Here is a 27,433-nt window from a genome sequence, read left to right as displayed (position 1 = left end):
ATGCGTCATCATAGGCATTGGTGTAAATTGCAAAAGATAGCGTGCCTACGAAAAAGAAGAAACCCGAAGAGCAACTTCTGTTCTTTAGTCCCCGCCCTGTCGTCTCGCTGATTGGGTCATCACAGTGACGCTCTTTACGGCGTCCCCTGGTTGCAGGAAAAGGGAAACGGTGACAGACATTGAGAGGCCAACTAGTCATCTGATTTGAAATGGCACTATTTTAATGTTTTAATCTGCAATGAAAAGAGTCACTATCTTTATAAGAGGGACGCCGTCGAACGGAAAGGTAAGCTGGGGGAGGACAAAGGCGAATGTATTTGCAGGTTCTTTGTTCATCACTCAAGCCCATTCAAATCCCCTGAGTAAACACAACCCCAACATACTAGGCACTGCGTGCCGCTACCTGTCCGTTCCGCTTTGGAGCGCGTCATGTCTGCCACTGAGCGCTGTTTCTCTTTTGCAAGGTGGTGGCCGTCTGCGGGTCTCTGGAGGAGTTGTTGTCTGTGGCAAGTACGAAACTGGGAATAAGAGCATCCGGCGTTTACAACGGGAGTGGTGGGCTGATAGACGATATAGCCTTAATTAGGTAGGATATAAACGAACGTATCTCCTCCGTATCTCCCTTTTGATGTCCCCCCCAGTATTTAAAATAATATTCTGTTTAATGTACTGTCCCTTCAGAGATGATGATGTGCTTTACATGTCGGATGGAGACTGTTTAGTGGGTGAGTGGTTTGGTTTGACGTCGTTTTTTTGCATAATGAAACACTCGGAAGACTTTATCGATCAGTTGCCATCAGATGAAGGAAAAAGTTCAACGTGTCTTTGTGTTTAATGTAGAAAACGGTGGGCAAGACCTTTGCGATCCTGAAAAATGTCAGCCGCACACGGATTGGCTGACGCTGAATGTGGGTGGTCGGTGCTTCACCACAACAAGGTATCGCATCCAATCAAAGGACTGAATTATGTATTTCGATTTTGCGTTGAACAACGGTAACGCATTTCCTCTTTCCAAGGAGTACATTGGTCAACAAAGACCCCGACAGCATGTTGGCCCACATGTTCAGAGACAAAGGTGATGTCATTTATAATTGGGGGAGGGAGAATAGTGTCTGCTAGATTGTAAATAATGAGGTGCTTTCAATGTAATTTTTACCATGGATGATTATATATTTTATATTGGTATGCAACTTCTCTCCCTTTCTTCATTATATTTAGGTGTTTGGATGAACAAGCAGGATTGCCATGGGGCATATCTAATAGACCGCAGTCCGGAATATTTTGAACCCATTTTAAATTATTTGAGACATGGACAACTCATCCTTAACGAAGCCATCAACCCACTGGGTATATTAAACACGAAACACACACACACACACACACACACACACACACACACACACACACACACACACACACACACACACACACACACACACACACACACACACACACACACATTTAACATAAACCAACCATCAACATAAATAATATCTTATCTCAATACTTTACTCCCTCTTTAGGTGTTTTGGAGGAGGCTCGTTTCTTTGGAATCGAACAGGTGGCCATACAGTTAGAGACCCAAATTAAGGTATTCACAGTGTATAATACCATGTGTTAAGGTATTCATAGTGTATAATACCATATGTTAAGGTATTCACAGTGTATTAAACCATGTGCTAAAGCATTTATAGTGTATGAAACAATGCGTTGTTAAACTTGGCTCGATGTATAGCCAGTGTGGTTCCATGCTAGCATAGGTTCATAACATCGTCTCTCTCTCTCTCTCTCTCTCTGCTCCACAGGCTTCCCAGCCGCCCCAGGACCACTCACCTTTGACCCGGAAGGAGTTCATAAGGTTTCTATTAGCCACCACAACAAAGTCTGAGCTGCGCTGTCAGGTTAGATACACGCACGCACACACACACACACACACACACACACACACACACACACACACACACACACACACACACACACACACACACACACACACACACACACACACACACACACACAAACACACAAACTGTTGTGTGTGGTCAAAAAGCCTATGTCTCTGATATGGTTAACGTTGTACACACTACTCGTGCTTACCACTTCATTCTAGTCCAAATGTTTTATTTTCTGCTTTCTAGGGTCTGAATTTCAGCGGTGCAGATCTATCTCGTCTCGATCTACGCTACATCAACTTCAAGATGGCTAACCTGAGCGGCGCTAACCTGGCGCACGCTAACCTCAGCGGGGCTAACCTGGACCGGGCAGACCTCTCCTCCGCCTCTCTCGATGTAGGTTGGGAACCTTCCAGTACATAATACTGGAATTCCAGTACATAATAGTTCACATTCAGTGTATATTTTACACACACACACACACACACACACACACACACACACACACACATACACACACACACACACACAGACTATCCCAACAATTCCTGGAGTAGTTCATTAGGTTTAGAAGCTCATTAATGACTTTTCAGTATGGTGGATAAATGGGACATAAGCTTCCCCTCCTCCTAAGTTCTCATTATTTCTAGTCTAGTTGTTGTAACTCCTAGCGCTCTCCACCAGGGGGCGAACCTCCAGGGAGTAAAGATGCTGTGCTCGAATGCAGAGGGGGCGTCGCTGAGAGGATGCAATTTTGAAGACCCGGCTGGAATCAAAGCCAACCTAGAAGGTGACGACACGCACTATCTCACACTCTCAAAAAAACACACACACACACACACACACACCGAGTACTTTGTTCTCAAATAGTAGGTAAAAGTGTGTGTGTGTGTGTGTGTGTGTGTGTGTGTGTGTGTGTGTGTGATCCCAGGGGCTAATCTAAAAGGTGTGGACATGGAGGGGAGCCAGATGACGGGGATCAACCTCAGGGTCGCCACGCTGAAGAACGCCAAGCTGAAGAACTGCAACCTGAGAGGGGCTACGCTAGCGGGCACGGACTTGGAGGTAAAGAACAGACCAAGAACCCTACCCCCCCCCCCCCCCCCACACACACACACTTACATTTACATTTATGGCCTTTAGCAGATGCTTTTGTCCAAAGCGACTTGCATCCATTCATACACACATTCACAACGGCGGAGTCAACCATGCAAGGCGACAGCCGTCTTGTCGGGAGCAGTTAGGGTTAGGTGTATCGCTCGGGGACACCTCGACATTCAGCTAGGGGGATCGAACTCAAACCAGCAACCTTACAATTACATGTTAACCCGCTCTACCACCTGAGCTAAACCAATCTCAAACAAACACCAAGCTAGTATACTTTTTCCTGCATGTATTTGGTTTTTGCCTTTTTGTTTTGGCTCGTTACTGTTTAGCACTTTGTAGTCGCTGTGTGTTCAAAATGTGTTCATCCTCTTTGTGATACGCCGTCTCATTTCCTGTAACCGTACACCAAATCTCTTTGTTTGCTTCAAATAGGGAACATTTAGATCTGTGCCTGCCAATAGTGCACGGAGACCTCCTAGCGCAACAAGAGAAGCCTTTTTTTAATATTCTAATATTTTTTCCCACAGAACTGTGACCTGTCGGGCTGTGACCTTCAGGAGGCCAACCTGAGAGGCTCCAACGTGAAGGGAGCCATCTTCGAGGAGATGCTCACCCCCCTGCACATGTCCCAGAGTGTGCGCTGAACTTGGGAGTCCCCTTGAGAAGCTATGCCAATTGAAATTGCCCTTGTTTTATCCCCAGCTGTGAGGTTTGATTAGCCATTAAAAATCCATTCTGAAATGTGAACCTTTGTGACATCGTTGGGTTTGTCTGTCCACCAAGATATATCGGCTGATCTGTTTAAATGTCACAATATTCGGTCACACTGGATCTGAAACTTTTGAGACTATTGTATTTTAAGGGCTGAATGTAAGGAAGAGGGAGTGGAATGTAACCTACATAATTTGCCAATGTTTAACTGGCATTACAGATTTTCATTGTGAATACAAACTAGTAAACATTGTTTCAATATGTGTTTGTTATGATTTATGTTTTTTACATTTTGTTCACAACAAAAAAAAGTCCTGAAATAAATAATTGGACCAAGGTAAATCAGTTTCTCATTTTCTGTAGACATTGTTATTGATCACCTTTTGAACACAAATGTAGTCCAAAGGAACAAGTTCACTAGACTGAGATCAGTAATGGCCTAATACAGCATGGATGAAAAGAGGTTTATTTGGAATTAATTAAAAGTGAACTATTGACCTAATAACAGTGATGAGTGGTTAGCAGTAATGAGCAACATGATGTTAAAAACATGTTATTGTTAAAATTCTAGATTCACTAGAAATTAATATATCGTATCTTATGTTTGTGTGAGAAGGTCATTTTACCACCAAGAAAGTAAAGCAAGTGATTAGAAAGGATGGTGTCAAACAATAGGGTAAATGGGAAAATTATGATTCATTATTTGAAATTGTCAAACCAGTAGCTAGCTTTTGTCTCTTATTTATATTTTTTGTTTAGTGGCAACCCCACGCCGGCGGACTGGGAGGAAACCAGTCAACGCACGGAACAGCGCCCCCTCCATGGACAAGTAGTGCAAGGGAGATACATCCCTTCCAACACGGCTGGAACCACCCTGCAATCAAGCAGGCACAGACGATCAGGGGGAGTGAGATCACCTGGGGGAAGGCGGCGGCAGGAGGGTATTAAAGGCCAAGCACACGGCAGTCAAGGGGGGAGACGCAGAGGTGAGACCGACATGCTGTTGCCCTGACTTATGGAATACTTTCCCCCAGGAACAGCGGAAGGACGCCGGGAGCAGCATCCACGCCGGACACCAGGACGGGCCCGGCCGGAGACCCTACCCCCCCTTTTCCCCATAGCGGAAGTCACCTCAGTTGATTTATGATTTTCCTTATACCCCTGAGCGGTCCTCCAATAAAAACCCTCGTTCCGGCACCAGGCTTGCGCATCCTTTATTGGGGAACCCAGCCCCGACCACTGGGGTTGCCACAGTTTACATAAATAATTGAACTTCATTCATAGAATGTTTTGATTTAATTTATATTGTATAAGGCAAAAAAATACATAAGCAAGGTTGGAGCAATTATGGATTTAACAATGCCATTACCCAGATGCTTGGTTCTGATTGTAATAACATTTTGGGAGAGTTCTAAGTCTAATTCTCGTCTCCGAGTACTTTAGTAGGCGACAGTCAGACCGACATTTAAAGAGAGCACATATCAATGTTCTTGAAATTACATCCAAACACGGCTCTGCTGCTCATGCCCCAGACCAGTGTTATCTGTTGTTTCCCATATGATAGGCTTCTGTTGGGATAATCTCACTTGATTACTGAGTTCTGTTGCATCGCTGTTGACAGGTGGTTGAGGGTAACAGCTTAATCTATGGTTTAGATGTCGTTGGTAGCTCGAGGCGAGCGATGACTGTGGTTTTTGGTTCCATCCTCAAAAGCGATGATTTACTCAAGCTCAAAGCTCTAATACATACACGATGACTGCGATGATGAAACGCAACCGATGAGAGAAGTAAAGTGTACTCATAACAGGTGTGCCACTTACTGGACGATACGGGAACTGCAGAGTTAGAAACTTAAAACCTGTCCTTTTTATCTGTAAGTGACCTGGGAGAGATTTATGCTTTTAGTTGTCACAAACTATTTAGGCATTCTGGTAGAAACCTTGAATGTGACCAATGGATTTCAAATACAGATGCAAAAATCGACCTAAACACATAGGACATGTTAGGACACTTAAGTGTGTCTTTGCAACTCGGTAATGTTTCTATTCGTTTTTTGTATGTTTATTTTGTGTGTGTGTGTGTGTGTGTGTGTGTGTGTGTGTGTGTGTGTGTGTGTGTGTGTGTGTGCGCATGCCTGTTCATGCTGTGGTTTCCGGGCTGAATGAGGGACATTCTTTTCTTGCCAAATAAAGCTGCTCCCAGTTCAACTCCACATTCCCAGGCTTGTGGTGTAATGGTCTAAAACTCCTCATTATGTGTGTGTTTGAGAGAGAGACAAAGAGATCAAGAATGGGTCAGAGAAAAGGTTTACGTATGTGCGGTAAAATTATTTAGGACTAGATATTATCTCACATACACAGGTACTCGGATCACAAGAAGGTGTGACCCGATGAAAAGAAAAGCATGCACACACACGTACACACATTAAGACACACACACACACACACACACATACACACACACACACACACACACACACACACACACACACACAGAAAATGTTTACACACACTGCCTATTGCTCTCTTAATATATTTTCACTGCGGCAAAAGTAGCATGGGTAACTACCCATAGCTTTTCAGATAGCTACACAGATAGATACCCATAGCTATACAGAAAGCTTCCATTTTATATTCTGTCATTAGCGTCAATCTCCCTGGAGCTGCATATCTTGTGAAAATGACACCTTGCGCTTCCATGGTCCAGGAATGCTTCCAGGGTGTTCTATGACCCTGACTGATCAGACTGAGTGACTGAGTGTCGGGGAGGGGCGTGGATAAAACAGCATGGTCCTAGAAGCTTGTTTACAGATGGTTTTGGTGCAAGATATGATTATTTATGAAAATCTATAATCATCATCACATCACATGGACAACGTTTTACTTGTAAGCTATGAGCAGATTTACAAACTCATTAAAGAAAAACTATTTATAAATCCATCAAAGAACCTCATCACTTGGCACTTGACTACTCAATGCCGTCTTATATGATGACAATATTTTGTAATACTTACCTACCTGCTATTCTTCTATTCTCCTGCATTCTGCAACCTCGGCGCTAGATTGCACTAAATCCTACACACTGCACCTTTAAGGGATAGGCTATCATTTAAATGTAAATTGTTAGAACCACAGCCATCCGTCAGCTGCAAGATTTGCCATCTGTCAATATGCAAGATTTGCTATTTCAAGCTTCAGTCTGAAATGTGAAAAAAAATAAAATAAAATAAACACGGCCCTCACTCCTCCCTCTCCCTACTCTCTCCTAACCAGCAGACTGACAGAATGTGTTCAAAATCATAGTTCAAACAATAAAAACATTTTGCCTAGTTGACCAGAGCTATGATGTGCATAAAGGCACCAATGTGCTTGATTGTTAATGTTCAATGAAAAAATGTGCAAGTCCATCTTTGGATAATATTATTATTAAAATAAAAAATTATACAGTAATAATAGGGTTACTTAATTACTTAATAGCTTACTTTGGGCCCAGTAATCATTCACTAACGTTGTTCATGTTTTAATAATATTGTTCATTAATAATAATAATATTTCCTAATAATAAATCATTCCTAATAGAATTAGAGAATCATAACACACACAGGACTACTTGTAACTGAGGCTCTTCTCCAGGTTTACTTTGGCAGAGCGTGATGGCAGCCTTTACGGGTCTGGTGGATGTAGGCCAGGCTCTTCCTCGTCCACCCAGAGCTCTGATTTGTGTGTTTGGGTGGGTCCGGTCTGGACCGGCTGTGTGGTTAGTCCTGGGCTGGGTCTGGGGTAGTTGTGGTTTTGGCTTGCCGGGTCCTGCAGCATCTGGTGCAAAGGCACCAGTTTAGAACCCTGGATGACTTGTTCTCAGATGTGGTTTTGAGCTGAAAGCTGTTTTCTTCTGCTGTCTTCTTCACGTTGTCACTTCTCTCTCCTGCTTCCCCATCTCTCTTCTTCTTCTTCTTTTTCTTGTTCTTCATCTCTCTTCTTCTTCTTCTTCTTCTTCTTCTTCTTCTTCTCTCTTTCTCGTTCAGAAGGCCAGCAAGACATGAACTGAAGGTGTGTGTGTGTGTGTGTGTGTGTGTGTGTGTGTGTGTGTGTGTGCGCGCGCGTGTGCGTGTGTTTGTGTGTAAAATGCTTACAGGTAGGCCTACAGCTGTGTGTATGTCATAGTTTTCTACGGATGCAAGATCTATTAGGCCTAATGAGAATAGTATTCTGTGATTCTGCAGGGGGGATAAGAAGACAGTTGTCGTGATTGTCTTTAGTTACATTGAGTCTTTCTTATTACCCTATAAGTCAACATCCACGACCCACCTACATCGCTTACATCACCTGATCGATAACTTAATAGAATCAGCAGGGTGATCATATTCATAAGGAGAGTGGGCAGCTTGGAGGAGGGAACTCCCGTCAGGGCGTTCCACTGAGGACCAGCCCTCGAAATTATAGGCTTACTGAGAGACAATGTGTCCTAGTGAACATTTCAGGGCAACCATGATTTAGCGCTAAAATTGTATTATTTCCACTTTAAATTTAATATTTCTGAGATATTAGTAAAGTTTGTATTCGTAAAGTCACGCAGATGCGCCCGATTCGGAATAATTGAAAAGTTGTGATTGAATCGTGGCTAACTTCTTCTTCCATGTAACTTCTGCCAGCAGTCCATCGATGAAGGTGATTTGATCAAGGTTTGACCTGCATTGCTTTTATCACACGTTGTCAAGGTAAGGATTTGCGTCATCTTTATATTTTGCAGTTGTGTGTTTGGTGGGCCTACCCGCTTTTGCATTTAGGTATAGCCTACCTCGTCGCACATAGCCTACTTCTTATTTTTAGCACCACAGGTAAATCTCAGTTTTACCATGTTATTATTAACTTCTTTCTTTGCTCTTATCGGAGTCTTTGCCTTTCTAACATGTGCTTGTTCCTCTTCGCTTCGTGATGCACTGGGATAACACCAATAACAAGTCACCCGAGTCGTGCTTATTCATCTGTTTATTTATCTGATCCCCTCTCCTCCTCCTCGGACATAGCCTCGACTTCAGTCATATTTTCTGTTTAGAACTGGCTGGCCCATAGACCGTATCTACATCTGTTCACAGTGGTGCAGATAGCTTTCCTCCAGCTACCGTTGGTTTGCATAGAGTGCTCGTATTCCTCGATAATAGTGTATTGCAACAAGCACATTCCTGGACGCCTCGACCTCAGCCAAAGCCCCAAATTACCGTTATGTGTTAGAGCGGTTCTCCAACCTGCTGCAGAATCTGGAGTGTAGGTGACGGTGGCAGTACTTTTAAGGGCTGGATTATACTGTCTGGAATATACAGATTATAAAAAAATGAGAACTAGCCTTAATTGGCCCAACTACTTTCAAAGTGTGAACCTGTTTGGTCATTTACTTTGTAGAATGCTACGTTGTCCTCTTGGATAATACTTTTTGTGCACATTGGTGTGTGTGTGTGTGTGTGTGTGTGTGTGTGTGTGTGTGTGTGTGCGTGTGCGTGTGCACGTGCATGTTTGTGTCAAATGCGTATCAAAAACAAAACAAATGTTGAGGTGCAAGCCTTCATCTAGTTTCCTCTAGTTGTTGTTTCAATAGAAACAGGAATCAAAAATCTATTCACTGTTCATAAATAGATCACAGCTGAGGTAAAGTGTGGCAGTGCTGGAGTGACCCGAGATGTACTAGAGACGTGGTCCCAGAAGAATAGTCCTGGCGTTCCAGAATGTCTCTCCTCTGTTCCCATCTGCCGTTGCCATTGTTACTGCTAGTCCTCATGCTCCTCTTCTCCGGGATTCAATCCAGGCCAGTCTCCCCAGAAGAAGAAGCAAGTAAGTGTGTGTGTGTGTGTGTGTGTGTGTGTGTGTGTGTGTGTGTGTGTGTGTGTGTGTGTGTGTGTGTGTGTGTCAGTGTGTGTGTGTAAACTGTTTTCAGCCTCACTTGTTTAGTCTGTTTGCAGGAAGGCGTCTGCAAAAGGCCTAAAAGTAACATGTAATATGTGTGTTGGTCTGTGGTTGGGACCTTGTGCCTGATTGGCGGTACCTCTCTAGTAAAGTCTGAGGTCTGAACTGGTAGGAACATTAGAGTGACATTAGTCAGTGACATGGGATTTGCACTCATTTTAATTGTCTGGAAACTCCCTTTTTCGAGCGATCTCATTGGTCAATTACTTTTTGTATTTTGATTGTTTTCTTTCAGATCGCTCGGATTAAATGATTTATATATATATATATATATATATATATATATATATATATATATATATATATATATATATATATATATATATATATATGTATAAAGGTATTCTGTTTCATTGTGTAAAGTCTCTAAACACACACACACACACACACACACACACACACTCAAAAACACAAACAAAGACATTTGCTAAGTGTGTGTGTGAGTCCTTACCTTTGTCTTTTAGCTGACAGTGTGACATCATCTGAAGATAAGGATGAAGATATAGATGAGTCTTCCTCAGAGGAATCCATGCCATCCAATGAGATATCAACCAGCATTGAAAATACTGCGCGTAAGATGAGATTTATATTGACTATTTCATAAAAAAAAATGGCCTAATTTCCAAACCTTGAACCACTACAAAAAAATAACAAAATATAATAAATGTTTTGTATATATTTTCTATTTATATAGCTTCATATCATGTTATATTTTACATATTGTTACTCTTCATTGTGGTGACTCCGTTGAAGTGAATAGGGGTTCGGAGTGGATTGTGCTGGATTGGAGGTTGAATGTTGTAAACACAGAGGCCCCCCGGTCCCCTGTCCCCTACAGTAGCCGTGGCCCCCCAGTGGCTCAGGAAGATGCAGAAGCGCCACAGCACCGTCACTGCCAACGGTACAGCCAGGTTCAGGTGTCGGGCCACGGGGAACCCCAGACCCACAATGCACTGGTACCGGGATGGGCAGGACCTGGCTCGAGACCAAAGAGCTGCAGGATTTAAGGTGAAACTATACGAACCAAATGCTTTTTTATTTCGGTTCACATGCATTTTCTACACGCATGTTTTTAAAAACCATGAAGAACAGCTTGTGTACACATGAAATTGTCACAGATTGAATTCAGTGAAGACACTGACGGTTTAATAACCAGAGTGAAAGGGGGATTCAAACCAGCAACCTTCTCATGCCTGCTCCTCTTCCGTGAACCTCTCAGGTGTTGGAGGAGTCGTGGTCGCTGACCCTGGAGTCTGTGGGTCCGTCCGACAGAGGAAGCTACACCTGTGTGGTGAAGAACGAGTATGGCAGTCTGAACCACACCTACGTGCTGGATGTAATCGGTAAGAACTTCATCAGCGCACGTGTGCACTCGCACACATGCACTCACAGCAAGATGCAACTTGTATGCACACATACAGAACATACATCCGAAAGCTACTGTCCTGACGTGTTCTTTTCCTCATCCACCCTATGTTTATGCTTTCATTTCTTTTCAAACTTTTCATTTCTTATTTATTTGTTCATATTTGTCTCAGTTCTCTTTTAATCCTTCCTTAATTAAATATATTTTTTATTTCCTTAATATTATATATTCATAATACATTTATTTGTTGATTTTTTTCTTGCTCACGCATTCATTATTTCACACGTTAATGATGTGTTGTTCTTTTATGATAATTGTTTCCCTAGCGCCAATTGCAATCCTTCCCATGCCATTGGCGGTTCTCCCGTCCAATCAAACGGCGGTCGTCGGTAGCGACGTGAGGTTTATCTGCAGGGTGTCCGGGAACCCCCGCCCAGACGTCCTGTGGTTCAAACATATCGCCGGGACCGGCAGGACGGAGGGCCTGGAGGGCAGCCCTTATGTCCGCGTGCTGAAGGTGTGTGAACCTCGTACTCTAGGGGCTCTGGGTATGGCTAGAGTACCCTATAGTATAGTACATGCAGTAACATACTCTAGTGACACTAGGTGCCACAAGAGTAGAATAGTAATGTTGTAACATACTCAAGGTACTAGTTACCATTAGAGTAGACTAAAGTAATGCAGTAACATACTCTAGTGACTCTAGTTACTGCTAGAGTAGACTATAGTAATGCAATAACATACTGTAGGTACTAGTTACCGCTAGAGTAGACTATAGTAACGCAGTAACATACTCTAGGTACTAGTTACTGCTAGAGTAGACTATGGTAATGCAGTAACATACTCTAGGTACTAGTAACCGCTAGAGTAGACTAAAGTAATGCAGTAACATACTCTAGTGACTCTAGTTACTGCTAGAGTAGACAATAGCAATGCAGAAAATCATATCTTGTAATTATTTTGACTCATGTTTTATAATATCAACTATTTGGTTGCTCTGAATAGGAATTTATAAAGTATATCGCATCGTGCCCTTGGATATCTTCAATAGAGTAAACATGGATAATATCTTCAATCACATCTTGAATTGTGTTGTATCAGACAGATCTTCAGATTTACTCTCCCAGCCCCTCATAAAAAAAAGTACATTTTGAACTATTCTGCTGCAACTGCAGACAATGCCAACTGGACTAAACTATCGCCGTGCTTGGGGGGGGGTTGCCTTCAGCAGACGGGCTCGCTGGTGGGGGACGCCGAGGTGCTGCTGCTGAGGAACGTGAGTGAGGACGACGCGGGCCCCTACACCTGCATGGCCGGGGCCGCCAGCCACTCCGCCTGGCTGGCCGTCGCTGCCCGTACGTAACGCCTCGCCACACAGAGAGACACACTCAACTTTGGTTTGACCACTGCTGGGACGTGACCATATTAGTATGAATATATATACTACTCTATTACCGATATGTATATTGTACATACAATACGGGCCCAGTGTTGTAAGATGCTTTGGATAGGCTGTTCCTCCCAATTTGCAAAGAAATGTACATTTCTCTTCTTAATTTAAACTTGCTTTACCCACTCCCGCCGCAATACTGTATGGCTGTCACATATACATATGCATTTCTATAAGTATATGACACTACTGTTTTCTCATCTTCCTCATAGATCCCGCCCCCTCCCCCTCTATCCCCCTGTCCTCATTGGACATCGTCCTCTACTGCTCCGCCTTCTTCCTCATCGTCACCCTGGCGGCCATAGCAACCGTCTGCCACTTGTACTGCGCTCCGAGGAAGAAGGCGGGCGCCGACATTCACCCGGAGTTCCTGGGCTTGGACAAGAGTCTGCACCTGGCCAAACAGGTAATCAGGGGACCCCTGGTAACCGATGACAACACATTCGCATCACAGCCTGGAGGGAAGCCCATTGGCTGAAACAACACATCTTATATAGGAGTAACTTTAAAAAAAATACCTATATTTATTTTACTATATAATGTATATATGTATATGTTATGTTATATTGTGTGTATATGTAAATCGTATATTAATATATATCATTTTTTACATGGTATTATAATTTTCTATGTACAGAGTAGCTTATAAATATGTTTTTCCTTTTTTTATAATTGTTTTCATTTATTCTTTTTGTCTTATTTATGAAAACACACCTTGATATAAAGTCACACACCTTATTAAAAACAACACACAGGCGTACATACCGGAGTACACGCAGTCCGTTGAGGTCGCGGTTGTTCAGGTGTGTGTGTGGTCCCGTCTCTGTATCCATGCCTTCAGGTGTCCCTGGACTCGACTTCCTCCCAGCTTGGTCTGACCCATCGCTCTTTCGGGACCGTCCCGTCTCTCCCCTACCTGAACAAGGGGTCGGAGCCCCAGTTCTCCTACGACTCGGCTTGGGAGCTCCATCGAGACAGGTATGCACCACAGCACGGCTGCCCTTACTGTATAGACACCTGGCTGGAAAGAGGTGGGAAGTATAGGTACACAAAGTAAAAGACTCACCATTCACAAGGAATTTCCCAGAGTGGTGGGGTAAAAAACATAAACAGGTATAGAAAGTAAAAGCAGTATTTTGACAAGTGCAGGGTTGGAAAGCCATCTTAGAAAAAAAAATGTAATTAGGAAAATAAAAGTCCTCTGCTATTTTGAGAGATGCAGAGGCGGAGAAGTCACTTCCTACTCCCACTCCATGTTTTGAGTCATCCATCTGGATGAGATGCCCGGGGTGGATGGAAACCCTGGCAAAACATCCGTCTGGTATAAACCAGGATAATGTTTTCCCCCGCTGCCCTGCTGGTTTCAATTTCTGGGCAGGAAGTCCGTTGGATATGTGTTGTAACATGTCGTTAGAAAGCTGGTCTGTAGGTGGTGATCAGTGGTGTCAACACTCAATGTTGCCTCACTGACTCTGAAGCAGCTCAGCTCTCTTCCACACTGCTTCTTTCCTTCACTTCTCAACCACTTACTGCTAATGCTCGTCTCCTTGAGGGTATAGTGAGCACAGGTACAGTGCGAGGACATTTTGGAACACCAAGTCCACTCTCCATATCCTCCTTAGGTTATGAATGATGCAACATTGGGAACGCAAAACGGTGTACTATGGATACTGACCTGTTGCCTCCTCCTCCCCCTCATCTTCCTCCTCCCCCCTCTCCTCCCTCCCCCTCATCCTCCCTTCCCCTCCTCCTCCTCCCCCTCCTCTTCCTCTTCCCCTCCTCCTCCTCCCCCTCCACCTCCCTTCCCCTCCTCCCTCCACTCCTCCCCCACTCCTCCTCCTCTTCCTCCCCCTCCCTCCCACTCCTCCCCCACTCCTCCTCCTCTTCCTCCCCCTCATCCTCCCTTCCCCTCCTCCTCCTCCTCTTCCTCCCCCTCCTCCTCTTCTTCCTCCTCCTCTTCCTCCTCCTCCTCCTCCTCCTCCACCTCCTCCACCAGGCTGACCCTGGGTAAAGGCCTTGGCGAGGGCTGTTTTGGGCAGGTGGTGCTGGCGGAGGCGGTGGGCCTGGAGAAGAACCGACCCACGCGCGTCACCAAGGTGGCGGTGAAGATGCTCAAAGGTCTCTACTTCTACCCTTTTGTATTTAATCATGTTTACTAATTGATTCATCGATATTTCATATTTTTTTTACTCTGTACTGTTTATTTAAAGGGGACATATTATTTATCTATTTTATTTTATTTTTATTTCACCTTTATTTATACTCGAGAGATTATTCAACCCGGTGTTGTATCCAGCACACATCTAGGTGGACGGATTTTCAAAACGGCTTGTAACGGCTAATCACACTCACACCTGGTGGTATAGTATGTCCCCTTTAAGTATCGCTCAGGCATGGCTATGTGTGTCGATTAAACCATAATACCAGCACAGCGTGTTTGCATGAATATCATATCTGAATGTCTCTGGCGGATGCTCAGCGGACGGGACAGAGAGGGACCTGTGTGACCTGGCCTCCGAGATGGAGATGATGAAGATGATTGGCCGACACAAGAACATCATCAACCTGCTGGGAGCCTGCACCCAGGAGGGTGAGAGTCGCTGCACATCACCCCCTCTCTCCGTGGGGGAGTGAAGGGGTTCGCTCTCTGTAAACTCTGCTGTAGACTGTGATGGCTTGACCCGGTGGTGTCCTCTCCTGCTGGCTCCCAGGTCCTCTGTTTATTCAGATTCAGATTCAGAGTCAACGTGATTGTCATTGTGCAGAGTACAAACGCAGAGACAACGGAGAGCCACACTTTGACACTTGAGCCTCTGTACACTCTGCTGTGGACTGTGATGGGGTTGACGTGGGGGTCGTCCTCTCCCCCCGTCCGGGTCCTCTGTATATGACCACGCTGTACGGTATTTGAGCCTCTGTACACTCTGCTGTGGACTGTGATGGGGTTGACGTGGGGGTGTCCTCTCCCCCCGTCCAGGTCCTCTGTACGTGGTGGTGGAGTACGCGTCCCGGGGGAACCTCAGAGACTACCTGCGCTCCCGCCGGCCCGAGGGCCAGGAGTACTACAGCGGGCCCTGGCAGGTGGCCCTGGGCGGGGTGGGGGTCTCGGAGCTGGTCTCCGGGGCCTACCAGGTGGCCCGGGGCATGGCCTACCTGGCGTCCAAGAAGGTGAGCCGCGGCGTCTGCATGTCCGGGAAACACTGACCTGATCCCTGACGTTCCCAGTGGTTGTCCTGTTAACTTTCCCTTGGAACGATTTATTGATCCTGATGGGGTATGGGCAAGGCCGCCTTAATGCACGGGCTTACCTGGGCTGAAGCCCCAGGGCCTACGACGATCAGGGGGCCTATCATGAGCTGCAGTAAATGTTTTATGATAGGCCCCCCGATCGGCGTAGGCCCAAGACAATGTGATTTTTTGTTTGGGGCTTACAAAGATCAGAGGCCTTTCATGAGCCAAGAAAAAAGAGGGCGTGGTAGCTGGGCCCAGTGGCCACTTGACACCACAGCCACAGTCGTCGCCCCCCCACGTCGACAACGGCAAAATGACATCTTCATTGTAACATCACCTCTCAGGGGGCCTACGAAACCTCTCAGCCCCAGGGCCCAATGGGAGGTTAATGCAGGCCTGGGTATGGGGGTTGGTCACAGCAATAGAAGTCGAGGGCAGTGGCGATTGAAGAAATGAAAAGGTTTATGGTGAACGTCCAAGGTGTCTTTCATATCCCTGCGTGTTTACATTGTTAGAATGTTGATGCCCTTCTCCGCCATATGAAGTAGTAACAAGTAATAATCTCGTACTATTAGCTATTAAACTATCAATTGTAAATGCTTAGCACTTCTTGCTATGAATATCTTCACTGTACCGCCAGCAATATATTGTTTAATTTTCTTCTGACAAATGTACTTATTGTAAGTCCCTTTGGATAATAGTGTCCGCTGAATTCTCTCAATGTAAATGTGCTATAGTCTCCTTGTTGCATTTAGTATATAAGGAATTTCATGAACAAGAGATCGGTATTTGCATTGCTGTGTTGCACATAATAAGTATGACCAAAAACACAGAATAATATGATACAAAAATAAGTCCTTCCTCTTCTCCAGTGTATTCACAGAGACCTGGCGGCACGCAACGTGCTGGTCACAGAAGACGAGGTGATGAAGATCGCTGACTTCGGCCTGGCTAGAGACGTGCACCACATCGACTACTACAAGAAGACCACCAACGTAGGCTCAGCAATGGGGGCGGGGGTCTTCCGACGGTCAGGGTGCAGGACTCCCTGCCCAAAGGTTCTGGGTTCCAACCCCAATATCTTAGGTCTAACTTTAATACCTACCTGCCTCGTCCCCTGTATATTAATTCACTGTGCACTTCTTTGAAGCAATAAGAATAGAATAGTTATATCAATTATTTGACTGTGTATTATATTTTACTGTATATTATGTTCTATTTTACTTATATTTTACTGTGTATATAATCAATACAATGTTTTGCTGTGTTTATACAGGGACGATTGCCTGTGAAGTGGATGGCGCCAGAGGCTCTGTTTGACCGTATATACACACACCAGAGTGACGTGTGAGTCTTCAACACATGCACAATGTTACTGTTTCACCGTATATACACACACCAGAGTGACGTGTGAGTCTTCAACACATACACAATGTTACTGTTTGACCGTATATACACACACCAGAGTGACGTGTGAGTCTTCAACACATACACAATGTTACTGTTTGACCGTATATACACACACCAGAGTGACGTGTGAGTCTATGGCTTATTATCTGTTGAATATCTATAATCTTATTTTCTGGACATACTAATCAATTTCTTCTTTTTTTTTAAATTCAATTGTTGAATCATATTTCAACATGAATGTGAATATTGTCGTGATGAATCTATATTTTTGTGATTATATATTATCATATTATGTATATTATTATACGTTCATACTTTCTGCTGAGCACCGGTATAATACTCTGGGTGGATGGGGGTGTTTGTCAGCTGGTCCTTCGGGGTGCTGCTGTGGGAGATGTTCACCCTGGGGGGCTCTCCCTACCCGGGGGTCCCGGTGGAGGAGCTCTTCAAGCTGCTGAGGGAAGGCCACCGCATGGAGAGACCCTCCTCCTGCACCCCGGAGCTGTGAGCGCACACCCACCCCCACACACACACACACACACACACACACACACTCAGTCACTCACTGACTCACGCACTGACTCACGCACGCACGCACGCGTGCACACGCACACACACACACACACGCACACACACACACACACACACACACACACACACACACACACACACACACACACACACACTCAGTCACTCACTGACTCACGCACTGACTCACGCACGCACGCACGCTCGCACACGCACACACGCACACACACACACACACGCACACACACACACACACACACACACACACACACACACACACACACACACACACACACACTCAGTCACTCACTGACTCACACACTGACTCACGCACGCACGCACGCGCGCACATGCACACACGCGCACACACACACAGTCACTTACTCACTGACTCACGCACGCACGCACGCACGCACGCACGCACCCACACACACTAGTGAACACATATATGCAAGGACACATACACAGGACCCTCACACATCCACACAAACATGCAAGAGGGTACACACATATTCACACATGTACGCACACGCACGCATCAACATACACCACAGAACCTTAAATTAAAGTTATGTTTGTTTTTAACCAGTGGACCACAGGGTCACATTAACATGGTGTTTGAACTGGAGTGCGATTGGTAGCCGTCGTTGTGTCACACTAAAGAACGGGGTGATGTGTTACTAGGTATGGTCTGATGACAGCCTGCTGGCGCTCTGGTCCCTCCCAGAGACCCACCTTCCAGCAGCTGGTTCTGCACCTGGACCACACGCTGTCTCAGATCACCAACAAGGTGACTCGAGAGCATCCGTGTCTTTGTCTTTTTCCTCCAATATTGATCGACTGCTTTCGACAGTTAACCTTTTCAAGCAGATAATTCCGCAGAAATCTGACCATTTAACACTTTTCCCGTGCGTTTATTTATAGGTAGGCCTATGTGTAAGATTCAGAAATTGACAAATGTGTTGCCGATTTATAGTGCTTCATGCAGGCAAAGATCCTTCACATAGTCCCTTTAAGCTATGTCTATTCTGTCCCACATGGCACTAATCAAGCATGTGAATCGAATGAATGGTGAAATAATGGTGAATTCAAACGGATTGCCTTAACACCTGTGGTTCTCTGTCTCTCAAGGAGTACCTGGATCTGTCGGCTCCTGGGGTTCAGTGTTCTCCAGTGATGCCCGAGGACGGCAGCTCCTCCTGGGCTTGAGTTCAGCACATCCTCCCCCCTCTTCCTCCTCCTTGAACACAGAGCTCCATACGCCCTCTAGTGGTGGTGTTGAGGAACTTGTAGCTGGTTATGTGAAGGAACTAGTAGCTGCTTCAGAAGTCAGTGGTGATGATGGTGGTCGGGGGGTGGGGGGATGATGGAGCAGCTGGTTCTGAGTGGATCCTCTCCCTTCCACCTTCTGGTCCAAGCCGGGTTCTGGGAGGCATCCATGGAGTGGTTCCCTAACCTTTAATGGGCCGGCGCCCCAATTTTTTATGTCTGAATGAAATCCTACGACCCCAACGTCTTACATGTTTGTTCATCTGCTTCACCAACACATGGTTTCAACCCTATGAATTTCTGGGAACTTTTATGCGTTTAAGTAGTTGTTGCTAGCCTTTATCAACCATGAAGCAGTCTGCTGTGACACCTTTACGGGACCTTTCAAACCTTTAAAATAATTGTTTTATTATCAAAAATGCAGCATCAAATATCACTTATTGTCTTTTAAAACAGCTTATAAGTCAGAAATCTCCTACAACCCCATTTGTAGTGAGAGAGAGAGCGAGAGAGAGAGAGAGAGAGACCTTCACGTGCTGCCTGACCTACTATAGGAAGGTATGCTTATCTGCTTATCATAATTAATATCTGTTCTGAGTGTCAGTATTAACCTTTAAGTCATTTAGCAGATGCTCCTTTCCAAAGCCAGTTGCAGAGCTTGTTGTTATGTACTTACTTGTCAACACGGAGCAGGTAGGGGTTAATGCATCTTGATCAAGGATATGCTTTAGAAGTTGCGCACAACAGGGTTTGAACCCAGATTATTCCACTCCAACCACAGCGGTGGTTATACTGTCCTCCCAATTACATTTTGTACATAATGAATTTCATGAACAAGAGACCAGTATTTGCATCGCTCTGTTGCACAGATAATGCTTTGTAGGTAAAAGTGTATTAATAAAACCTTAAAAAAATGATCAGGTGGCTAGTTAGTTATTTGTGTTCCCCAGGAAACATCTAAGCATGGAGACGGGGAGGTTTTTTGAGAGATTCTGGGTTTTTAGTCCTGGCGAACGGGCCGCTCAACTTCCAGGAATACGTGAGGATGCCTTAACTGATTAGCCGTGTGACCACTGCACACCACCCACTGCCTGGAGCCCACACATCTGGGCTTCCTTCCTGTCGACATTCCTCCTGCCCGCACATGTCCTTCAGTCACAAACCCATTCACCAATAAAAAAATAAAAAAAATTCCTTTGAAGAGCCCAGCCGTCACAGTCATCCTTGACCATTGAAGCTGGCTCTCTGTTCTGAGCTGTTTTCAATAAGAGTTTTCTAACTGTGTTTCGTTCTTGTTCTTCTGTTTTGTTTTATGGTTAGTTTTTAGTTTATTTTTTAGGGTTTATACCTGCTGCCTGGTATGGACCCTTTGATGGCTATCACAACACTTACACCTGCAGAGCGCTTTACTATTTAGTTATTTATCATTAATTTAACACACATTTGTATGCAAAGTGACTGAATTCCTATACATATACTATGCTATACTATACTATACTATGCTATACTGTACTATACTATACTGTACTATACTATGCTGTACTATACTATACTGTACTGTACTATACTATACTGTACTATACTATACTGTACTATACTATACTGTACTGTACTATACTGTACTATACTATACATTAAGAAGCAGGTAGAGTTAGACGTCTTGCTCTAGGAGGCCTACAGGTAGACTGAGTCCCAGTCCCTGACCACTAGACTTCCTGAGATGTGCCTCAAATTCCCTGTAAGTCGCTTTGATCAAATAAACGGATGTGACTTAAGCCCTTACTTGTTGCTAACAGGGCTAATCCAGGGCAGGTATCTGGCCACCAGGCTGTTGCTGGTTCAATTCCCGGATCCTCCATGCAACTCATTGACAATCTATTTCTAGGGCTTAATGATCCTGTAAGTGCTCTTTCAATGCAACCCCCCTCCCTTAATAAGGTCAGTCCACCGCTTGGCTAACTCTGGTCTCCCAACAGCTCCAGTTAATGAGGTGTTTCAGTGAGGCGGGACCCCTGAACAGGCTGCTAACCCCGGGGGGAATTCTGGAGATAGAGGCACCAATAAACGTGGTTCATCACTTCCCCTTTCCCGCTCAGGAGACCTGGAAAAGCAATGTATCATTAACTATTAACTAAAAACTAATAAAACAGCAATGGATTTCTTTCAAGGGCACTTAACGCTGTTGATGTTAATTAGTGGTTGCGTGTTGTGTTTTTTCAAGATGAGATAGACAATATTTTATTTTAAAGGCCACCCATTGGGTTGGAACGCTACATGAAAGCATCTTGTTAATCAGTTGTGTGTGTGAAAGACTGGTATCAAACACTGCATCTGAAAGCCATTATCTTCACTCTAAGCTCAAAGCGCAATTAACTGTCATGTGCTGTGAGAGAGATTAAGGAAGACTCCAATCAACAAAGTGTTGGTGCTAAAATGTATGTTCTGGGTGAGAATGAATACATCTAGCATTGTTATGAGCTATATGAGCAGAGAGAGCTGTATTTGTAAAGGTTTTTCATTTGTAGGTAACTATTGGAGATATTATGAGTGAATTACAAGATATGAAGTTAAACTGCTACACTGTACAATAGATCATGAGCCAGAAAAGGCTGTCCCTAGTGGTGTTTTATATTACATGGATTAACCTTTATTTGTGTCCTGGCCACACAAGTGTGGTTTAAAATCAGTATGTTGTTTCATTACAATCGGAAACACATTGATTGACTTTTCAACTAATTAGGAGATCTTAATCAAATAGCCCCCAGTGTTTAAAAAAACAGATGGTAAATAATCACATCATAGAGAAAAATCCCAAACAAATCTCCATTAGCCAAAATCCACCATGTGACATCATTTATTCCAACACAAACAAAGTTTCGCAGCAGAGTACCAGACTTCTACTTCCGTTCCTTATTTCATATATTTGGTATATATCTATATAGATGTATACATCTATATAGATACTATACTCAATCTCTCACTCATGCTCGTCACAGTAAACATGTTTAGTACTGTACCCTAGCTTTGCATAGTAAGTGTCAGCATAGTAACATACATTTTAAAGGGTACATGACAGGCATGGGAGAGGGCCAATCAGAAGACAGAAGCGAGTCACGACCAGCATGATTTCACCTTGTTTCCCTTTTAGCTTCGATAGAATATTTGGACCCATGCACTATACCAAATATAGAAGCCTCATAAATTAAACATTGTACAATAAACCACAATGATAATCAACATCATGTTTTTTTCAATATGTATTTTGTATCTATAATGTTTGAGGTTTGGTTAGATTCGATTAGGTAAAGTATGTTTCCGTTGGTTTGATACAGTGTAGGATTGTGGCTAAGCTTTGGGTGGTGGTGTAGCTTTTAAAAGCCAGCTTTTTCACAGACCAATCCATCGTCAACATAAAGAAAAAATAAAGATATTTGGCTATGAAAGCTGATCATTTGAATAAATTAAAAGAAAAAGAAAAAGCTTGTGTGCAAAGGTGTGTGTGTGTGTGTGTGTGTGTGTGTGTGTGTGTGTGTGTGTGTGTGTGTGTGTGTGTGTGTGTGTGTGTGTGTATTTCTATCTGGGTGCATGTGTGTGTCAGGACGCATGCATGTGGGCATGTATCCCATGAATCAATGTATACTGTATTTGCGTGTGCGTTTGTGTGTGTCTGCTGTGTGTATGTGTGTGCCTGTATGCATGCATATGCGCGTGCACGTGCTTCGGGAGCATGCGCACGCATCTTAATTCTCCCCCTTGTACTCGCGCAGCTTCTCGTCCACGGACCGCTTGCGGGCGAAGAGGTGGGTGGGGTCGCGTCCCCTGAAGCTGGGCTGGATGTTGAAGACGGGCATGTTCCTCCAGCTGGCTGGGTTGCTGTTGCCGCCCGCCATGTTGGCGCCGCCTGGCACGCAGGGCTTGTTCTGCAGCAGCAGGAAGAAGGTCTCCATGTCGGGCCCCAGGCGGGCCACGAGGCCGGCCCGCACCACCGCAACCGTCTGCTCGTCGCAGGCCAGCAGAGCCTGCAGCAGAGTGCTGTAGTACCTGCAGGGACCCACCAGGGGGGGGTCGTGAGTACACACAGCACATTGCCGTATAGTACAGGGGAGTACAGCAGTCACAGTGGTTTTTGTTGTTACATGTGTGGAAGGGAAGACACACTGCTAGTGTTTGAAGGGGTCTGTTTTGGACTGCCGACAGGGGTTTGATGCAGATTCGGTAGTCGTTTCAAAATTTATGCGCTTGTGACATCACAAGTGGGAGTGCCCATTATTATTAGACACTTTTATTATTCAAAGCAACACAAGTGAAGTTGAGTACAAAGAATTGGAGCAGTTACCAAAAATATGTGCAGTAGCACCAGAAATGGAACTATAGAACTATGTTCAATATAAAAGCTAAAAACATCAAAGGACACAAGTCATGAGATGGTTCCGCAGAAGAGGTGGGTCTTTAGATGTTTTTTTAAAGTACACAGCCCTTCAATTCTGCTTCACTTCTTCTTGGAAAAGCTTCAAGTCCATGCTTTTAAGGCAGGCTTTACAACGAAAATATTTGAGAACGAAAACAATGAATAGATTTAAGAGTATGATTGATTTGAGATCAAATACGAATGACAGATTCCCTTTTCTTCACAGTTCATCTCTAGTTTCAAAACAGTTATATTATATCCAGACAATACACTCCGAGGCAACAACAAACGGTGCGGTCTAGAAGTCATGGATTCCACTGGCTTTAGCATCGGTAACTCATCCCACCGCGCTGGCTTGAGTTTATGTCTCACATTAGTTTTATAGCAAAACTGTTTTTGAAACCATCAGAAAGAGTTAGTTCAGGGTTTTGCCAACCACAAACAAGCAGACTAGGATAGTCTATTGGCATCCTTGAGAGCAAAATGCCAAAACTTCTTCCTAGTTAGTCATTGTTGTTTTGATAAATGAGACTGCTAAAATAAAACAAATAGTAGGACAGAAAACAATGGGGTGTCTCGTTATCTAAACTTGAACCATGCTGTGTCCATTCTTCAGGTGACCTCTTACTGCAGGTAATACAGAGTCACTGAGTATGTCCTGGGATCCAGCAGAAACTCTGATCCAGCAGTCCCACTATGTTATAGCAGAAACTCTGATCCAGCAGTCCTACTATGTTATAGCAGAAACTCTGATCCAGCAGTCCTACTATGTTATAGCAGAAGCTCTGATCCAGCAGTCCTACTGTGTTATAGCAGAAACTCTGATCCAGCAGTCCTACTGTGTTATAGCAGTTGGAGTATAGAGTTGGCAAAGAGCCTGGGCTGGTAACAAACAACTGCAAGGTGCGGAGTTACGTCTCGTTTCCTGTTTTGTGACGGAGACATTCTACCGGAGAAAACAATTTGTGGGAGTGGATGAAGCTTTCAGAAGGGGATTTCTTTCGGAAGTATTTATACAGCGGCCACTCGAAAAAGCATCGGTTTGAAACCTTTAAAGGCACTTTTTTTTTTACAGTTTACTACTGCCGGTAGTGTTGGCCAAGCTTTTGTTGGCCAATTACGTGGTTACAGATCAGTGCCTCCGGAACAATGTTTGGCAAAAACAAACGAGCGAAACGCCCCCGTTCACCCAGTTGTGAGCTCGGCTGCCGTCAGACTGCGTTGTGTTTCCCGGTCCGGGTCCTACCTGTTGGGGAAGTGGGTGGGCACCTGCACCACCTCACCGATGGCGTCTGGGTTGGTGCGCGCCACGGTGCAGATATCCAGACTGCTGTAGCAATCCTCCTGCACCTACAGCCCACACAAACACACAAACACAGCTAATTGTACACAACTATAGCACACAATAAACCACCCGCTATACATACAAACACCTCCATACATAGCACACAAACACCCAGCTCATTAGACATAACTATACAGCATACACACGCTTAGCTGTTTATAAAGTTAGACCTCTTTCACACCGACAAACCACTCTCATTATACATACATGTGACGCAAAACGCCCATCAGACATGCCTAGAGCACACAAACACACTCATTATATATGCATTCAACACACAGACACGCCATTAGACATACCTATGGTACACCAAATACCCAACCATTAACAATCACTATAGCACAGAAACAGATGCAACCTTTACACACACACACATCTGGGCCTAACAAACAGAAAACTCATTGCATTTGCATAGGGGTGTTTTTGTGTGAGTACTCTGCTTGTGTCTGCATTTATATGTGTGAGTGCATCTGAGTGCGTGTGTGTGTGTACATGTGTGTACATGTGTGTGTCGGTACGTGTGTGTGTGTGTGTGCACGCATGCACTCACGCACAGGTGTGTGTCTGTGTGAGCACGTTTGTGTGTGTTTGTGCATGTCTGTGTGCCTGAAGGCGTGTGTGGGTGCACGTGTGTGTGCGTGTGTGTGTGTGTGTGTGTGTGTGTGTGCAGGTGTGTGTGTGGCAGTGCATATGTGTGTGTGTGTGTGTGTGTGTGTGTGTGTGTGTGTGTGTGTGTGTGTGTGTGTGTGTGTGTGTGTGTGTGTGTTGTGTGTGTGTGTACCTCCGCGATCATCCTCTGGAAGACGTTACAGCGACGGATGGTCTGGAACACTTTAGCTGTGACTCCCTGAGCGATGCAACGCAGGCTGTCCTTCACAAAGGTCTTACCCTGAACAGGAAACACACCAATAACAAGAGTTTAACCCGTGTGAAGAAACACAACGATACACTGTTTTGTCCTGAACATGAAAAACGCCAATAACAAGAGTTATCTGTATCAAGAAACACAAAGATCTAGACAAAAAAACAAACAATAACAAGAGTTTTACCCTGATCAAGAAACACGATACACTGTTTCACGACTGTATAATCCCACAAAGTTCTGACGGGAAACACAACAATCACAAGTTTTTACCACCTGTATAATAACACAATGCTCATACACAAGAATGGCAAAAGAACCCAGCTCTACGACATCACACAAAGCTTGCCCACCTGCAAGAGTAAAACAATAATAAACAGGGTTCTACACTGCAAACATATATCATAATAGACTGTACATTAAACTGTATAATTGCCTGCAGATTAACACAATAAGCATTGTGTTTACCCTGTAATATCACCATATATTGGGTCTTACCCCGTGCACAGACAGACAGACAGACAGACAGACAGACAGACAGACAGACAGACAGACAGACAGACAGACAGACAGACAGACCTGCGTGTTGAAGGTGGCTGCTGTCTGTAGGAAGAGCTGGCAGATGTCGTGCATGCCATCGGTGTCGCAGGTGGAGTTCTCGAGGCAGGCGAACACCCCGCAGCCCACCGCCACCGCGCCGTTCAGACACTTGGCCACATCGTCTGCACACCGAGACACAGGGAGCGCGTTAAGGCAACGAGCATGCGCGGTCAATTAAGACTCACGATCGACAACAATATTGATTGCGGTCCCTCTGAAACTTTTTTTATTTGACTGCTGCTCTCCGGCCAAGGAAAAAATAAATAATTAACGTTAAAGTATGTGACTTGATTTAAAGCATAAATAAATGCATGTAAATAGATGTTTTTTTTTTCATTTATGTTTTTTTGAATAGGCATTTATATGGCACTGGCTAGGCCACTGACCATCTAGGTGCAACTAGCTTACTAACAACTTTTTGAAAAGGTAAAAAAAAAAGGGACGGTACTCACTCGGGCTGTTGGCGGAGAAGCGGGCTCGACGAGGTGAGGACTCCACCGGAGCTGGGCTGAACTCGAAGCCAGCAGCCGTCACGACCAAGAGGAACACCAGACCGCACTGTGCCAACATGTTCACTGACGACTGGATGAGATGCTCGTCTTGCTGTTGTTGTTGCTGTGTGTATGTGTTGTTTTTGCTTGTCTAGATGCAGACCCTCTCTCCGCTATTTATGTGTGAAGTTGCCATGGTCGATTTGAGTAGTCGGTCATCGTCACTCGTGACCGTCCAATCAGAACGCGGAATCTCCTTGCAGCGCGGCGTTAATTCCGTCTGACGGAAATAGCCGAGCGCGCTAATTGAATATTTCCACTCGTCTAATCAATTCATGACGTTGACATTTAAAACAAGGTTGACGTGCAGCAGAATTATTAACAAGATTGGTAGGTTCCATGGTAGGCTTATGCATTGACATATTTTGGGTTGGAAACTTCTAAAGGAATTAATAAATTATATTTTTTTAATATATTTGTTTCATTTTCATATTGTTTAGCTGGTTTAATTAAACATTACAACGTGAGAAAAATCTGGATGCGTTTAACTTTTTCTAAAAATAGCAAGGCCTCGTGGAAGTTGGAAACGCATATAGGTGAGAACCATTCAGGTCACGTAGGCCGGCTTTCTTCCGTGCTCGGTCGTGTAGAAAGGCTGATCAGTGAACACAGATATCCAATGGGTCCTGATGAACCTCAGTCGAGGCCACCATGGTCCACAATAATTCACCTCTCAGCTCTCAGTCTCAAAGTTCCAGCGGTCAGATTTAATTTCGTGTCCCTTCTTGACATTTTGTCAACAATAC

General features: G+C 44.5%; 3 protein-coding genes across 3 annotated transcripts; 2 read left to right on the top strand and 1 right to left on the bottom strand.

Moving 5' to 3' along the window:
• Nucleotides 1-152: 152 nt before the first annotated feature.
• Nucleotides 153-4,046, top strand: kctd9b (potassium channel tetramerization domain containing 9b). Its single transcript, XM_079735942.1, has 12 exons — nt 153-286; nt 465-586; nt 682-725; nt 841-937; nt 1,017-1,075; nt 1,219-1,347; nt 1,524-1,591; nt 1,806-1,901; nt 2,139-2,288; nt 2,577-2,682; nt 2,824-2,957; nt 3,527-4,046. Exons 1-12 carry the CDS (start codon nt 239-241, stop codon nt 3,641-3,643), a joined length of 1,170 nt encoding a protein of 389 aa, XP_079592068.1. The 5' UTR covers nt 153-238; the 3' UTR covers nt 3,644-4,046.
• Nucleotides 4,047-9,405: 5,359 nt separating this feature from the next.
• Nucleotides 9,406-19,746, top strand: fgfr1b (fibroblast growth factor receptor 1b). The gene is made up of 16 exons (XM_079734978.1): nt 9,406-9,535; nt 10,132-10,239; nt 10,506-10,675; nt 10,887-11,010; nt 11,360-11,550; nt 12,265-12,388; nt 12,696-12,889; nt 13,325-13,461; nt 14,480-14,601; nt 14,963-15,073; nt 15,461-15,651; nt 16,587-16,709; nt 16,991-17,061; nt 17,491-17,628; nt 18,337-18,442; nt 18,784-19,746. The coding sequence occupies exons 1-16, from the start codon at nt 9,430-9,432 to the stop codon at nt 18,859-18,861; spliced, it is 2,094 nt and encodes a 697-aa protein (XP_079591104.1). The 5' UTR covers nt 9,406-9,429; the 3' UTR covers nt 18,862-19,746.
• A 2,915-nt stretch (nt 19,747-22,661) lies between these two features.
• Nucleotides 22,662-26,706, bottom strand: stc1l (stanniocalcin 1, like; the record flags this gene model as incomplete). Its single annotated transcript, XM_079735427.1, has 5 exons — nt 22,662-22,962; nt 24,576-24,679; nt 25,456-25,563; nt 26,116-26,258; nt 26,589-26,706. The coding sequence occupies 5 exons, from the start codon at nt 26,704-26,706 to the stop codon at nt 22,662-22,664; spliced, it is 774 nt and encodes a 257-aa protein (XP_079591553.1).
• Between the last annotated feature and the right edge of the window lie 727 nt (nt 26,707-27,433).

The sequence above is a fragment of the Pollachius pollachius genome (genome assembly GCF_949987615.1).
Source record: "Pollachius pollachius genome assembly, chromosome: 4".
NCBI lineage: Eukaryota > Metazoa > Chordata > Actinopteri > Gadiformes > Gadidae > Pollachius > Pollachius pollachius.
This window is presented reverse-complemented; position numbering and strand designations above follow the sequence as displayed.